Source organism: Festucalex cinctus, chromosome 7 (genome assembly GCF_051991245.1).
Source record: "Festucalex cinctus isolate MCC-2025b chromosome 7, RoL_Fcin_1.0, whole genome shotgun sequence".
NCBI classification, from domain to species: Eukaryota; Metazoa; Chordata; class Actinopteri; order Syngnathiformes; family Syngnathidae; genus Festucalex; species Festucalex cinctus.
The window spans coordinates 19738214-19754627 of record NC_135417.1 but is presented as its reverse complement, the minus strand read 5'-3'; the positions used below and the strand labels follow the sequence as shown (position 1 = coordinate 19754627).

Sequence of the window (16414 nt, the reverse complement as noted above, 5' to 3'; positions counted from 1 at the left end):
GTTTAATCCGGCGAGATAATTTTAAGTTAAAAAAATTTTTTTAAAATTTGTAATGTCCGACTAATTAATCAGCCAGCCACAATCAAAACATATAACTTTGTAATTTCACAAGCAGTCCTCAGATGACCAATGCAACTTGTCCAGGGAATCGTCGTCCGGGATGTCATTATTTTACACACAACTTTAACTACAGTTTGTTTAATTATTATTATTTTTTTATTTATTTTTTGTAATCATACACAAACATAAATGTGTTAAATACGACACAAATTCAATTACTGGTAACACAAATAGATATGACAAGGATAAACGTCCTTATAACATCATTAACTGCGCCATGCAATGCATTCTGGGAACAATATATATGCAAAAGAGGTCGATTTCACACGTCCAGAATGTATACCGGCAAAGTGTTGCTGTGTTCTATTTGCATTTGTGTTATTTTTCGGAACAATATGATTACAATTGAGCTCCGTAATTTAGGTCTGGTCCACGAAAATCTGCGTATAAATGACAGCAATTGTTTTTAAGTTATATACCGTTATTTTTCCGATGCGGCCCACTTGATAATATATTTTCCTCCCTGCGGCCCCTAAGCTAACGTGAGTTTGACACCCCTGCTATATGCGATACAATTTTCATGCTTCTGCAATAAAAGTTGACTTTAAGGCTTTTAAAAATAGTATACAGTATACAACAAAAACAATCGAATTGACCTAGGTGTTCCAATACTTTTGGAGGTGGCTGTATATTTGCTTTGCTCTATAGTAAATGACCAATGTTCTCCAATCAGAACTATGTTGAGGAAAAGTTGATTCCCACCTGGAACTGGATGGTGTCCATCATGGATTCCACTGAGGCACAGTTGAGATATGGCTCAGCTTTGTCATCTGCTGGAGACCCAGGTCACCCCAGTCACCCGCTGCACGCCTCTCAGCATTCAGCTCGGCGGGAACGCATGACTGCTCGAGAGGAGGCCAACCTCCGCACCCTAGAAGGCCGCAGGTAAATACAGTACATGAATACAAATCTGTCAGCAGTTATCCTTTTCTTTTGCACAATTGGTTGGAGTCTCGTAAGGATGTTGTCACTCATTCTGTTTCAGGAGAGCGGCCACTCTACTGACGGCTCGCCAGGGCATGTCTGCACGCGGCGACTTCTTGAACTATGCCTTGTCACTCATGCGCTCCCACAATGATGAGCACTCGGATGTGCTTCCTGTGCTGGATGTCTGCTCGCTGAAACACGTGGCATATGTTTTCCAGGCTCTTATCTACTGGATTAAGGCCATGAACCAGCAGACCACTCTCGAGACACCACAGATTGATAGAAAGCGGTAACTATCATCAGTCGCATTGTTCAAATTGGATTTTAATCTCGGCAGACATTTGGAGCACACATTTTCTACTTGGACTGTTAAAATGTGCAACCTAGATTGACTTTCTTTTACATTTGTTAACATCACAATAAGACAAGTTGGTTGGCTATCTTTCCCAGTCTCTACTGTGTTTGCTATACCTGCAAGATGTAGTGCGCTATGAAACAAAGAGGGGCATAATCTACTCGTACCTAATTTCTCTGTGCCTGAAATCTGTGTTCTGTTTCATGTGGTTGACTTGTAAAATGTTACCTCCCTTTTTACCCATTTTCTGTTCATATTCATGCAGGAATCGAGAGATTTTGGAATTGGGATTGGACAATGAGGACTCTGAACATGAAAATGATGAGGACACCAATCAAAGTAAAACAAATTCACTTATTTTCCAAAACTCTGGCTATTTTTGTGGCCTAACAATGAGTTTATCTTGCTCCAGGTTCTACTTTACAGGACAAAGATGAAGATGCTGTTCCTGCTGAAACGGGTCAGAATCATCCTTTCTTCCGTCGCTCGGATTCCATGACCTTCTTGGGATGTATCCCACCAAACCCATTCGATGTCCCCTTGGCTGAGGCCATTCCATTGGCAGACCAACCTCACCTCTTGCAGGCAAGAATTGTTGCTTTGTCAACCTGCAGAGTAAAACTCTCATGCACACCTACATTCAGAATAATGATCCCCTTTTTAAGTAGGTAATAAAATGTATTTAAAAAAAATAAATAATTAAATATGCAGTGTGAAATGTATTACCCTTAATGAGAGAAACACAAACCTTTTTCTTACATAACAGGTTTGAAAAGGAGTAGGGGTGTGAATTGCCTAGTACCTGACTATTCGATCCGTATCACGATTCATAGGTCACGATTCGATTCGATACCGATTAATCCCGATATGAATTTACAAGTCGATTGTTGCGATTTTTTTTACTCAAATTTAGAAAATACCATTCAGTAAACCTGTAAATGAATACTGTAAGATTTGTATGAAAATGTATTATTTATATATCTGAAACTTCAGTTTTATAACTGTGAGCCACAGTATTTAACAAAAAGGTTGTAACATTTTCCATGTTAGAACAGCATTGAAATACAATATTAAGGCTTAATGTTCCATTAATATAACATTCTTCAATGCTTAAGGTGTGAAAGTTAGACGTTTTGTTGAATATTTTGCCATAAAAAATGGATGTTAAAAAAATCGATTCGGCTGCCTACTGAATCGATTCAAGAATTGCGTGCTTCAGTATCGCGATATATTGCTGAATCGATTTTTTTTAACACCCCTAAAAAGGAGCTTGTGTCATGTTTTTATGTCTCAATTTTACATTAATCACTATACCGCCACCATGTGTATTGGTGAATACATATGAATCTCAGGTGATAGTACCATATCTGGTGTTTTATACTACCTTTTCAGCCTAATGCGAGGAAAGAGGATCTTTTCGGACGACCCTCTCAAGGCTTGTACTCGTCCTCTTCCTTGGCAACTAAAGGCCTGGCTGAGGCAAGCGTGGACAGAAACTGCCTGGAGGGAAACTTGGGAGCCTCTCTACCCTCCCCCTCTCAGGTATACCACCCCTCTTTACATGAACACGTGGGCAGCTGTTCCAATATATAAAAAAAATATACAATTCTTTGTTATGCTACTTGAATGTGTCAAGGCTATTTGAATTCTTTATTTCCACTGCGCAAGCAAAAGCATATAAAATATAAAATGATTGCAGGAAACACACTGTAATGCCTGTATTGTATGTTATGTTGTTCAATCAATTTGATATTTGCTTTTGCTTGTTTCCCGTTTAAATATTAGCATTCAATCACCACCACACTGTTATCTCACAACATTATATTCATTATTTTATGAATTATTTATTATTTTATTTATTATATTCATTATATTCATATATTCATTATATTCCACTAATCCACAGATCCTGCCCACGAAGATGTCGTACTCAGCCAACTTGAAGAACGTGATGAGTATGGAGACTTCCCAGCGAACGTCTGAGAACCAGACACTGCCAGACCAGGAGCTGGAAGCCTCAAAAGCTGGCCCTTCACCCCACGACCTTGCTGCTCAGCTTAAGAGCAGCCTGCTCGCTGAGATCGGCCTCACCGAAAGTGATGGACCACCTCTTCCAACATTCAGGTAGCATTCATCATTTTCATGCTCGTTTAATGCAGCAGATGCAAAATACTTATTGTGCCTATCCATGACATGTCACGGTTAAAAAAAAAAAGAAAAAAAAAAGTTTACTTTTCATTGCTAACACTGTTGCTGAGAATAATTTCTGCTATTCAATTTGGTGTCATTTAAGCTAGTCAAAATATGGTAACAGACTAAACATTGACATTCCCTGGTGTCTTTCATTGGGCAGACCTCATTGTAGCTTCATGGGGATGATGATTTCCCATGACATGCTGCTTGGACGCTGGCGTCTGTCACTGGAACTCTTTGGTCGTGTCTTCATGGAGGATGTTGGGGCTGAGCCTGGATCGGTACGTACTACTTTTATTTATTTATTTTTAATTGCGATTGTCATAGTTTACAGGGAGTCCTCGAGTTAAGGCACTCTCGACTGAAGGCGGGTTACACTCAGTCCGCCATATTGGATCCTCGTCCGCCATATACAATGCCTGTGTCCAAATTCACAAGGCTGGGTCCTCCGAAGTGTGAATTTGTCGGCTGCATGACGTCACTCCCGGCACGACTCGACAGCACGCACGGACTTACACATGAATGGGCTGTTGGTCAATGCGTTACCGATAAGCAGCATTGACAATCCATTCATATGTAAGTCCGTGCGTGCTGTCGAGTCGCGCGGGGAGTGACGTCATGGAGCTGACAAATTGGCCCTTCGGAGGACCCAGCCTTCTGAATTTGGACACAACTAGTGTTTTCCCCTGGTCCCCCATTTAGCCCTTAGCTAGTGCTAGCGCTTGTGCACTAGTGCGAGTAGCTTTGGCTTTTTCACCCCCCCCCCCCCCCCCCCCCCCCCCCCACACACACACACACACACACACACACACACACACATTATGGCCCCAACAAAGAAAGCTACATCTTCTATCAATGTTGGTCCAGCCAAGAGAAAAGCAATTACCATGGAAATGAAACTAAACATTATAAAAAGATTGCAGAAAGGAGAGACACAGACGATCGTCAAAAACTTGGGCTTCAGTCGGACAGCCATACAGCATCTTATTTTAATTTTTTTATTTTAACTCATTCACTCCCAGCCATTTTCACAGAAGCAATCCCCTCCCGACTGTTTTACTCGATTAAGACTAATTTTGCAAGGCCCACAGAATATTGTGTTCTATTTCTATAAAAACATGGGTTAGGGTTAGGGCTAGGGTTACCTACCAAAAGAAAGATTAAAGTCTCTTCTTTCATCAGGGAAAAAAAGGATATTTCTATCTGTTTCCGTTTTGCTGCAATTAGCATTGGAATATAGCTGTTTCATCATTATTCACAAATCTATTTAGAATTGTGAGCAATTGAGTTTTTCCCCCCCAACATGGCACTGGTTGATCTCCTTTTCTCTGCTGCCACCTGCTGGCCGTTTGTGTACTACCATTTCTTCAACCATTCTTTGCATTTGAGAGGCTGCATCAAAGCCTTTTATCTATGTATACTCTAGCATAAAAACAAACATCTAAAACATATAAATATGTCTTTGGTACACTGAAAGCTGTCCTGCCATTGGTTCAGAGCATTCAAGGACTAATAAGATATCTTAGATCGGCATGCAGTCAACATTTCACATACCAGTGAATGTTGTGCATGAGCAAGACAAAAGATGCTGCATCCAAAATCCTATATTAGCGTTGGATTTAAATGGTATCGGCATGTTACTTGTGAGTAGTCACCGATACCACTGTTTTAATGCAGTATCGGCACCTCTGCCGATACCAGTATCGGTATCGGAACAACACTAGTAAGAAGCGAGTATCTTGATGTTTAGAAAAAAAAAAGTGTTGTTTTCAAATAGCAGTAACCTCAAGATCGATCACTTCTCGGTCGTAACTATTGTGGTGAAAGTGAGGTGGACGGCAACATTTAGCGTGAAAGGGGCGGCAAAGTTGAATGTAATAGAACAGAATGACTTTATGAAGAACAGACGTTCCACTCCGCGGCGTTTCAATCAGGCTAAATGTTGCCTTATTTTCCTCCGTGAAAACAGCCTATTGTAGCTACATTATGCTAACGGAATGTGAACGGTACTACTGAATGGCGATAACATTCACGGCCGTATCACACTAAGTAGTGAATGGGTCTATATGTTTTTCACAATCGTCAATTTCCATAAATGACAGCCCACCTTTCGGCTAATGCACAATGACGCTAGCCTGGGGGGGACATACACTAATAATGACTAGAATCAGATTGACGTCCGTCGAGCGGGGTGACTACAATATGTAACTGCATAATAACATCGGAATGAGGTCCAATTAATTGACGTAATTTGCACATCGTTTTGGAGTACAGCACAGGACTGGACTTCGACCGACTAAAGCAATATGATCTGCACGTCCCGTCGACATCTATTGTTTAGTGGGGATCGAGAGTCTCATTCCGTGAAGTGGCCAGCTTTGTGTAACATTATAAAACTTCTTACCTCTGAAAACATAGTTTCATTGGATATGAAGAGCCCAGTCTTCAGTATTGAGGTCGTGCACGTACGAGTGCGTGCAGCGTGTACGAGCGTGCAGTTTATTTTCGGCCACAGGTGGCAGTAGCGATTTGAAATTTTTAATCTTCCATATAGCTCCTTTAAGTCTAAATTCGGGTTACATCGCTAGCATAGGAACGGAACGCAGACGTATATTGTCAGCATATTGAAACATTTGATGATGTCTTAAAATAATTTTGGTGGGAAAAATAATGTAAAGGCTTAATCATATTTTAACTTTTGTTTTCTTTCTTTTTTCCCCAAGATTCTCACTGAGCTTGGTGGGTTTGAGGTAAAGGAGTCGAAGTTCCGCCGGGAAATGGAGAAGCTAAGAAACCTGCAATCCCGGGACTTGGCCTTGGAAGTCGATCGGGATAGAGACCAGCTAATACAACAGACCATGCGTCAGCTGAACACTCACTTTGGCAGAAGGTGCACAACCACACCGATGGCTGTACACCGAGTAAAGGTCACCTTCAAAGATGAGCCGGGCGAGGGCAGTGGTGTAGCCCGCAGCTTCTACACAGCTATTGCGCTGGCACTCCTCTCCAATGACAAGCTGCCCAGTTTGGACTGCGTCCAAAGTGTGAGCAAGGGCATGCAGGCCAGCAGTACGTGTCATCACGATTACAATTCAAGTATGAAATTATAAAGAAACTATACTGTATTTTGGCACTTGAGTACATTCTTGCATACTGAGCAGTTAACTTCAGATTTCAAATGAACTTTAAGCTATTTTGTTGTTGTTTGTTTAGATCTAATGCAGCGCTTGAGAAACCGAGATCGGGAAAGGGAGAGGAGAAGCGGTGGTCTACGTGCGGGCTCAAGGAGAGATCGGGACAGGTAAACTTCTAGCTCCACGTGCTTCTTTTAGAACAGGCCACAACTGCGTGATGAAAGAAATGTTGAATATATGTGTTTGTATGTTACAGAGACTCGAGGAGACAACTATCCATAGACACCAGACCATTTAGACCGTCATCTGAGGGCAATCCCAATGATGAGCCTGACCCCCTGCCTGCCCACAGACAAGCATTGGGGGAAAGGCTTTACCCACGTGTTCAATCAATGCAACCGGTAGGTAATGAGCAACCTTTAACAGTTTGATTTTCTTAGAATACCTAAAAAATTATATATATATATATATATATATATATATATATATATATATATATATATATATATATATATATATATATATATTAGGGGTGTTAAAAAATCGATTCGGCAATATATCACGATACTACATCGACTGAAATTTCAGATAAATAAATAATACATTTTCATATAAATCTTACACTCTACAAGCTTACTGATTAGTATTTTCTAAATTGGAATGAAAAAAAATCGCAACAATCGACTTATAAATTCGTATCGGGATTAATCGGTATCGAATCGTGACCTGTGAATCGTGATACGAATCGAATCGTCAGGTACTAGGCAATTTACACCCCTAATACATATATATATATATATAGATATAGATATAGATATAGATATATATTGTTTTTTATTTTATTTTTTTTACACAACTCATACCGTAAAATACTCATGAGAGCTGTATTCTCACAGAATTAAAGGTCATTAAAGGTGTGGTCTCTGTATGTCATTGTAGACCTCCTGTGTAAAATGTATAGGGTGTTTACAATTTGGCACCACAGCCATATTGGGGCGGTTGTTGAGCGCAATTAATCCAAGGACATTGGACCCTTTGAATGAATTATAGAAAACTAAACTGAAAGCCGGATTTACTGTTTTCATTTAAAGTATCGGCCGTAATTTTTTTTTTTTTTTTTTTTTTTGCACCAAAATTTAATTTCCCTTGAGATTTGCTCAGTAAATGTATTCCTAATTAACATTTGTTTTATCATTATTTATATGATCAGTTTAGCTTCTTTAATCGAGAAAATAGTTGAACTATTCAGAAATTATTCATTTATTAAGTTATTTAACATATTTTCCCCCTTAATTTTATATCGTGATATATACCGTTTACTATCAAGCGATGCAGTTCATACTGTGGTATGAATTTTAGGCCATATTGACAGCCCTAGTCTGTGTTTATATGCATGTTTACCGACTGAGATGTTATAATGTCACAAAAACCAACACACACGTTTGTGAAAAACACTGTTTTGGCAAATGAATCAAACTTGATTCAATCATTTTGTACTGTAATTTAAAAAAAAGTGATGATGTGCGTTATGTTATAACCACTTCATATTTGATTGATCCATATCGTGGATCCATATCATGAACAACTTGTAAAGAGTGCATTTCATTTAGCAGTTTATTTTCTGTATGCGTAATCAGAGAATCAAAGCTACGCATGATCATGATGTCATCTCAAGACTTTGCCCTCTTGAAACAGTTGAAGTGGTCAGAAGTTTGCAGTGCTGTCTAATATCACGGGCCACTTTATTTGGCTACACGAGATGATCAAATTAGTAAAAATAAAAATACCACTATGCTGTGAAATAGTTGTCCACCACTGCAGCAGTAATAATAAATGTTATTAAATCAATAAAGGCTTAAAACATGATTTGTAAAGGTACAATTGTGGATCTAGCCTTTTTCTTGGATCTAGTTAGATGTGCATATGCAATTAATGGATTGGCCAATCAACAGATATATAAGAAGTCATTCAAAAAATATATATATTATTGTAAACTTTTGACCTTAGAATTGGAACTTGTTGAACTTTTATAGAATGTACACTGGTTTCATAAACAACTGGAGGATGCCTATGGGATACAAGGTGGTTGTTTTTCTCCAAACGTTTCTACTTAAACTTGAATTTATTGAACAATAACGATCAGCCACACCTTTTTCAAGTTGTTGTTTTATATACTTGTATCTTGTCTACAATAGTCCATCCTAAGACTTGTTGCTTGTCTGCAGGCTTTTGCCAGTAAAATCACAGGCATGTTGCTGGAATTATCCCCTGCACAACTGCTGCTGCTGCTGGCTAGTGAGGATTCTCTCCGAGCCAGAGTAGAGGAGGCTATGGAGCTGCTCATTGCACATGGAAGGTAAGAATATGTTCACCTCTTACATAATACATTCATGATTAACTCTGCAATCAACACTCCAGTTTTACAATAGTGGACCATATTATTTTGTTAAAAAAAAAAACCTATCAATACATCCTAATGACTGATATTCCGGTTCAACTGTATTTCACTTACAAAACAATATCCAATGAGGGACTAACTATGAACTTTCTTACCAGGGAAAATGGTGCTGACAGTATACTGGACCTGGGTCTTTTGGAGGCTCCAGAAAAAACACAAGTAAAAGATCTTGTTGTCCTTTCGTTTCTATGACTTACTATTTGATCAAACAAAGTGATATGACATTCTGAAATTCGTGTTATACTGTTGTTTTTGTGCTTTTGGACTTTAATCGCCCATGTTTTTCTTTGACTTAACTTAGACAGTTCTGTGCCATTAAGCTGATCTTCTCTTGGTGATCTTATAGCAACAGGAGAACCGAAAGCGCCATGGTTCAACACGTAGTGTTGTGGATATGGAACTTGATGACCCAGACGATGGGGATGACAATGCTCCGCTTTTTTACCAGCCTGGCAAACGAGGCTTCTACTCACCTCGGCCTGGAAAGAACACGGAAGCCAGACTCAACTGCTTCCGTAACATCGGCAGGTAATGAACCACGGAACCTCACATATTTGCAGTTTGGCGTTTGTCAATTCGCACATTAGCAGAATTTTTTATTTATTTATTTTTTCTTCGGGGGCAATTTCATAGTAAAATATTGTCCATAATTTGGAGGAAAAGGAAAAAAAAACAGAATTCAGCCTTTCTCACTGTCAAAAAAAAAAAAAAAAAAGATATAGGTCACAGATGGGCACAAAAATATCGGATTAGGGTCACATCATTCTTCAAGGCTGTTTTTCTTTTTTTTAACTCTTTGACCACCAAAAACGTTTAATGACATATGCTAAAACCTAATAAATGCCCCGCCGTAAACGATAATTGACGTTTACTAAAGTTTTTTTTTCTCTTTCTCAATGGGCAGTGCAATGTCTTGTGGAGCACTGCCTGCTCATTGGGTTGTGGAATCAAAAACACCCATTAACTATGGCCAGCAGAGGGCAGGATTGTATTTTTTCAATGGGCTCACAGTATATGAAATTACAATGAAACACGACTGATATGATGAAATTGAACGTTTTCAAGGATGACGTGAATGATCAAAGCCTTTGTCACATTAAACCTAATTCACAGAGCGTCAAACAAACAAAATAGTGTCTAAGTCGCTGTTGTGCAAAAAAATGCATCTTTTCAATGTCGCTCAAATGACCTATTTTCGAGTGGCATTTACTAAAGAACGGAATAAGGTAGACACGTACTTTTTATTTATGTTTATGTAGTCGTAGCGCACAATACTTTGTTTGCCTTGAAAGATGAGTGAAAATGCTTAAAATCAGCTGGCACTGTTGAGGTTGTTTTTTGGATAATGTTTGACAGTCAGAGTTAACATGATTGTCATTTCCCTTGTAGAATATTGGGGTTGTGCCTCCTCCAGAATGAACTCTGTCCAATAACGTTGAATAGACATGTCATCAAAGTCTTGCTTGGAAGAAAGGTAGGCAAAACACCTCTTCTTTTGAAATACCATTTGTGACATGAAATTGATTGTACAAACAATAACGACTCTGTCATTCTCTGCAGGTGAACTGGCATGATTTTGCCTTCTTTGACCCGGTCATGTACGAGAGTCTGAGGCAGCTTATCCGCCATTCACTGGCCGGTGAAGCGGAAGCTGTATTTGCAGCGATGGATTTGGCCTTTGCAATTGACCTTTGCAAAGAGGAAGGGGCCGGACAGGTAATGACCTCATTAGGATTCTTTCGCTAAACAACAGGTTCATCACAGGTGGTTATGAGCAGCACTGTCATGTTAAACAGGGATTTATTTGTTTGAGTTGTTTTTTGGGGTGATTTTGGTTTGGTGAAAATTTGCAATATGGGGAGGATGGTATTACGTCTTCATCACACTTTAAAAATAATAACCTTATTAAAACATGTTTCAATTTTTTTTTTCTTACCACCTGCCGCCAATGCAATTGTCCAGACTACTCGCTATCATCACTTTGAGGCAACAAATGGATGCCTCTCGCATGCATAGTTTTTCAAACAGTTGAGGTTTGCTGTAAAACTGACTGATGAAACAAAAGAGAATTAAACATTTTATATGTAAATACCAAAATGTTAAACCAAACCATAATTTCATCTCAACGAAAATCATAGCTTATTACTAACTTAATGTTAAAATTCTAGGCTAACTGAAATTTGCATAGATTTTAGGCGACTTTAATTATTTAAAACCCTTCATACCAACAAAACTAAACCATTTTGATAGTGATTTGTAGAAATATTTGAGAAAATGTATTTCTTAAGGATATATCAAACTGGTGACCCATTGCATGAATTAGTATCCAAGAAGTAACTATTTCCAAAATGCTGATGACCCCTGATCTACACTATACGGTGCCCTGAGCACTTTAGAAAGCCTTACCCCGGGTTTTCACCGGATGCGGTTGCGGTGCGGTTGCGGTGCGGTGCGTCTTGACTGCATGCTCCGGACGGGTCAATTTTTTTGTCAATCCACACCGGCTCCGCACAGCTGCGGTCCGGCAGCTCCGTCGCCGCCCACTTCCCAACGTGTCTCGCGGGACCGCTCGCGCGCGATCATGTGGCATTTCACAACGACAAACATACAGAAAGTCTGTGCTCAACAGAGAAGCAGAAAGAGAGGTGGACTTCTTTTGATTTAACCTTTTCTTCTTCTTCTGCTATGAGATTCCAAGCAGCATCCTTTTTTTGGTTGTACTTATAAAAAGGATGTGCCGTGTCATATATTATTTTGTGGTTTTCCACCTACAATATAAACCTCTCCTCGTCCATGTTCGCTGGTGTCTAAACCGTGAATGAGCACATGGCCCGGCGACGCCCACGTCACGTTTTGCTGAAAAGCTTGCGAAATAGGAGCTGGTGAGTGTTTTATTCTGAAAGGTAACCGGAAATTTATTTTGAAACTGCGTCGGTCTTCCTGTCCCGCTCGATGTGTTTTGTGCTAGCTTGCCATTTGCCGGAGGCCTACCGCTGCGGCGTCCGGCAAAAATAGAAAATAGGTCTATCCTTGCGGAAGGCCTGCGGCAGGCCGCAGCTGAGACGCAGTCGACACGCAACGCACCCGCAAGCGGTGTAAACTGCACCGTTCGAATGAATGGAATCTAATTGCTTGCGTCGCCGGACCGCACCGCAACCGCATCCGGTGAAAACCCGGGGTCACAGTTATTTGAAAACTTCTGTATTGAACCACAGAGTACGTACTGCTAGTGCATTTTGTCAGCCACTTCTAACTCTGCAAAAGTTGTTCTTTTGTTGTTTAACATGCCTTACTTTTACCAGGATTTGCCCTACTGTGGCCAAGGGTGGTTTTCGGTGCCATAAATACTCACTGGCTGGGACACAAACTCCTTTACTGTATGGCGAGCTCTCATCCTGGACGCCACGGCAACTCAACTGCACACATGCACAAAAGCTTTTGCGTATTACTTCTAAATGGCATTGACAGAAAACAGACTAAAAATCGTTAAATATTCCGTGTGTATTGAAGTACATTTGGCGTGGCAGCAGTTGCAGCTCTAGTATAATAGAAGTTTTGTTCTGATTGGAACATCATAATTCGCTGATCACTTTTCCACACCCCGATTCTTGAAACCCATAAACCAGGTGTCTCAAACTTATGGCCCACAAAATATTTTGAATGCCCCTACTTGGCGTCAAAGTTTAATGTTAGTGTGGATTCACATTTTTTTGCTGTATTGTTTGCATTTGAAGTTTTATGTAGTTTTTTTTTTTTTTTTTTTTTTTAAATTACTTATGGGCTACTATAGCTCATGCCCATGACAGCTTACAGCGAAACGTAATTCTGAAGTGACACCAAGTGGAAGAAAATAAATATCCTGTCACCCAGTCATGTTTTTTTTATAAAACATGCTGTGAAGAGAGAGGTTGGTGACAAGAAAGGCCAATTAAACAAAACAAAAAAGCAGGACTTTTTTTTTTTTTTTTTTTTTTTTCCTCCCCGTTTTCAATCAGGAAAATACACTATATGAACACAGGATTTTTACCCATGAACTCCTTCTCAATCTACACCTCTGGGCTTCTGTGTGTGGTGGTGATTAATGGGTAAAAATCCTGTATTTATATAGTGCATTTTCCTGAGTGAAAACAAAAGACCATGCCTTTTAATAAACACAGGGGCACCCCAACATGTATTGAATGCAGAGTAGAAAGTTGCGATGCTCAAGAAATCAGACGTAATGATTCAACTAGACATGCTAGTTGCAAGAGAGAAAATTGGATTAGTGTTTTTTTTTTTATTGTTTTTTTTTATTTTATTTTATTTTTTAATATTTACCCTAACCCTTGTTTTTTGTTATATTGTCCTTGATTCAGCCCAGACACACCCAAACAAACTCAACTCTACCGCCCCACTAACATAAATTGAGTTTGAGACCCCTGCCATACAGCCAGTGCAAGTTAATAGAACTCCACAATGCTTCCAGCCAGCTAACTTATTTATTCATTATTATGATTGATTGTGTTTTTCCCTGGTCTAGGTGGAGCTACTCTCTGGTGGGGTCAACATGCCAGTAACTCCCCTCAACGTGTACGAGTATGTGCGGAAGTACGCAGAGCACAGAATGCTGGTCGTGGCTGAACAACCGCTCCATGTGAGTCTAGCAAACTTCCAAGTTTTGTCATTCTGTAAAATACAATAAAATGCCTTGTTTGGTTGAAAAAAAAAACAACTTGTTAATTGACATATTCACAACCTTTCTTATGATCCAAGGCAATGAGGAAGGGTTTGCTGGATGTGCTTCCCAAGAACGCGCTGGAAGATCTGACGGCTGAGGACTTTCGCTTGCTTGTCAATGGTTGCGGAGAGGTCAATGTGCAGATGCTCATTAGCTTCACCTCCTTCAATGACGAGTCTGGTAAGTGTGCGCTGGCGGCCTTCGTTGTTACTTTACAATTCTTGCACGTGTACACTGATAATAGCAAACAAAGTCTCGTTTGTTCAACAGGTGAGAATGCAGACAAACTACTGCAGTTTAAGCGCTGGTTTTGGTCGATAGTGGAGAAGATGAGCATGACTGAGAGGCAAGATCTGGTAAGAGCTGATTCGTAAATACTCACACGTCCGGCCTAATGGAATGAGGATGACAGAGTTTATTCGAGTTTTTCTTGTCATCAGGTATACTTCTGGACCTCCAGCCCATCCCTGCCAGCCAGCGAAGAGGGCTTTCAGCCAATGCCCTCCATTACCATCCGGCCTCCAGACGACCAGCACCTCCCCACAGCCAATACGTGCATCTCGCGCCTCTATGTGCCACTCTATTCTTCAAAACAGATACTCAAACAGAAGCTTCTGTTAGCCATTAAGACCAAGAACTTTGGTTTCGTGTAGAGGTTAAATGGAAAAGAGTTTAAAAAAAAAAAAAGTTAAACATGTTTACTGTTGTTTAATATTTACTTAGCTTCATTTTGTAGATTTATTTTTTTTGTCTATACAGTTTTATTAAAATTCGACATACTGTCGCTATCTCCCCAGACAATATTTGTGTTGTGAACACAAACTGTAATTTTTTTTTTTTTTTTTTTTTTGAAATTAATGGAAAAACATGTATGCAGTCCAGAACATTCCTGCATTGGCACTGTAAAACGTAAATCCCACAGCTCTACTCTATTAGCGTAAATGTTTGCTTCCCAGGAATTTGGTCAGACAGAAAGCTGTCTGCCGAAACGCAGCCAAAGATGACGGCAGTAGAGGTATTTAAAAGAAGACACTGTGATTATAATTTTTCCTTCCCAAGAAAAGTACTATCACTGATAGTTCACTGCTGCCTTTCTGGAAAATCATTTTTTTTCTTGTACAGGGGGAGTAGGGAATTTCAAAATAAACTTGGATGCAAAAAGTTGGAATTATTTTTTTCTGCACCAAGCAATTTAGATAACTCGGGGGGTGGCAGAGCCTTGAAGAGTAAAAATGAAAACTATAAAATTATTTTCTATTTTGGTTCTCTGGTCTGGGCTTTCTATTGATTTTCATTCTGAATCCAATGTCCATGATTTTGTTTAAAATTGCTGACATTGCCTATTTCCAGTTTAAATACATGAAGTCCCTGTTCTTCTCTCGTCTCCAATGTTTTCAGACACCTGTAAGATGTATGCTTTTTTCCCTCTTTGTTGTCTGACTACTGTGGCCGACTAGTTCGCACATCTGCCTCACAGTAGGTCGTGGGTTCAAATCTGAGGTCCGGCTGCTGCCTAGACAGCTGGGATCTCCAGCACAGATGCAACCCTAGTGAAGATCGGTAGTTTGGAAAATTAATGTTTTGCTGGTCCCATAAAACAGCCGATAAAGCATAAGCTAAGGCAGACATGGTTCTTCTTCCACATTTGCCACCTAGCAATAATTATTTTTATTTACATCATAGGTAAGTACTAGGGATGTCACGATAAGGGCAATATCGTGATATTAAAACTGCCACAATATCGTCATGTTCACAATATTTAAAAGGAACACATCTGTTAAAAAACAAAAAACATAAAGGTCAGGCTGATTTCCATTTGTGCAGTTCTAGCCCCCTCTAGTGGCTAGTTTATTAGTGCAATTTAATCTTCATTCGGGATGTTTTGGCCTTCTGTTTAGAATCTATGCTAATTGCCAGATGAAGGGGAACCTAATTTGCTTATGAAGCGATCAATGTGTGCTTGCATTACCAAGTGAGTGCCTCAATATTATTAGAGATTGTAGGTGGTTTATATGCATTGCTGTTATGTGCAAAAGCACATTTTTATTTTTTTTGTATGAGCTCTCAATATTGTGATCTTTTTTAAATATCACCATCGCCCCCACAATATCGTGATAATTATCGTATCGTGACCTTCATATCGTGACAATATCGTATCGTGATGTTTGGATATTGTTACATCCCTATTAAGTACCAACCTAAATTTTTGTTGAAGAGAAAGTGACAAAGGCAGGCCTGTCAATGACTGTGGCACCCTCACTGGGGAGGGCATCTGAGTTGAGAGCACATAGGTTGGACCGTTCTTCTATGCAGCTAGTGACTTGCTCTGAACCCAGCGAATTTCGTAAATGTGGGAATCTCAACTGCATCAATTTTGGAAGTGGGGGACGGCATTCACCTCTCCCCTGATTATTTAATGACAATTTTGTATGAGTTGTTACTATCAGTTGTACAGATGGCAAAAATAAAGTGTTGAAACGATCGAATTGTTTGCAACAATTGGTTCAGAA

The 16414-nt window shown here is 39.7% G+C and overlaps 1 protein-coding gene across 4 annotated transcripts in view; it reads left to right on the top strand.

Moving 5' to 3' along the window:
• ubr5 (ubiquitin protein ligase E3 component n-recognin 5) overlaps nucleotides 1–15278 on the top strand; it is a 53739-nt gene extending 38461 nt beyond the window's left edge. For 2 of the 4 annotated variants that reach the window (XM_077526283.1, XM_077526281.1), the window contains exons 40-58: nucleotides 794–1005; nucleotides 1106–1336; nucleotides 1668–1741; nucleotides 1815–1987; nucleotides 2795–2944; nucleotides 3309–3526; nucleotides 3756–3876; nucleotides 6319–6664; nucleotides 6809–6896; nucleotides 6986–7130; nucleotides 8955–9085; nucleotides 9286–9346; nucleotides 9534–9715; nucleotides 10577–10661; nucleotides 10748–10903; nucleotides 13707–13820; nucleotides 13940–14084; nucleotides 14175–14260; nucleotides 14345–15278. In XM_077526283.1, coding sequence (XP_077382409.1) covers nucleotides 794–1005; nucleotides 1106–1336; nucleotides 1668–1741; nucleotides 1815–1987; nucleotides 2795–2944; nucleotides 3309–3526; nucleotides 3756–3876; nucleotides 6319–6664; nucleotides 6809–6896; nucleotides 6986–7130; nucleotides 8955–9085; nucleotides 9286–9346; nucleotides 9534–9715; nucleotides 10577–10661; nucleotides 10748–10903; nucleotides 13707–13820; nucleotides 13940–14084; nucleotides 14175–14260; nucleotides 14345–14557 — 2931 coding nt within the window. In that variant the 3' untranslated portion in view covers nucleotides 14558–15278. Of the gene's footprint in view, nucleotides 1–793; nucleotides 1006–1105; nucleotides 1337–1667; nucleotides 1742–1814; nucleotides 1988–2794; nucleotides 2945–3308; nucleotides 3527–3755; nucleotides 3877–6318; nucleotides 6692–6808; nucleotides 6897–6985; nucleotides 7131–8954; nucleotides 9086–9285; nucleotides 9347–9533; nucleotides 9716–10576; nucleotides 10662–10747; nucleotides 10904–13706; nucleotides 13821–13939; nucleotides 14085–14174; nucleotides 14261–14344 lie in introns of all 4 variants that reach the window. The other 2 variants (XM_077526282.1, XM_077526280.1) reach the window with 1 other exon arrangement.
• The last annotated feature ends 1136 nt before the right edge of the window (nucleotides 15279–16414 follow it).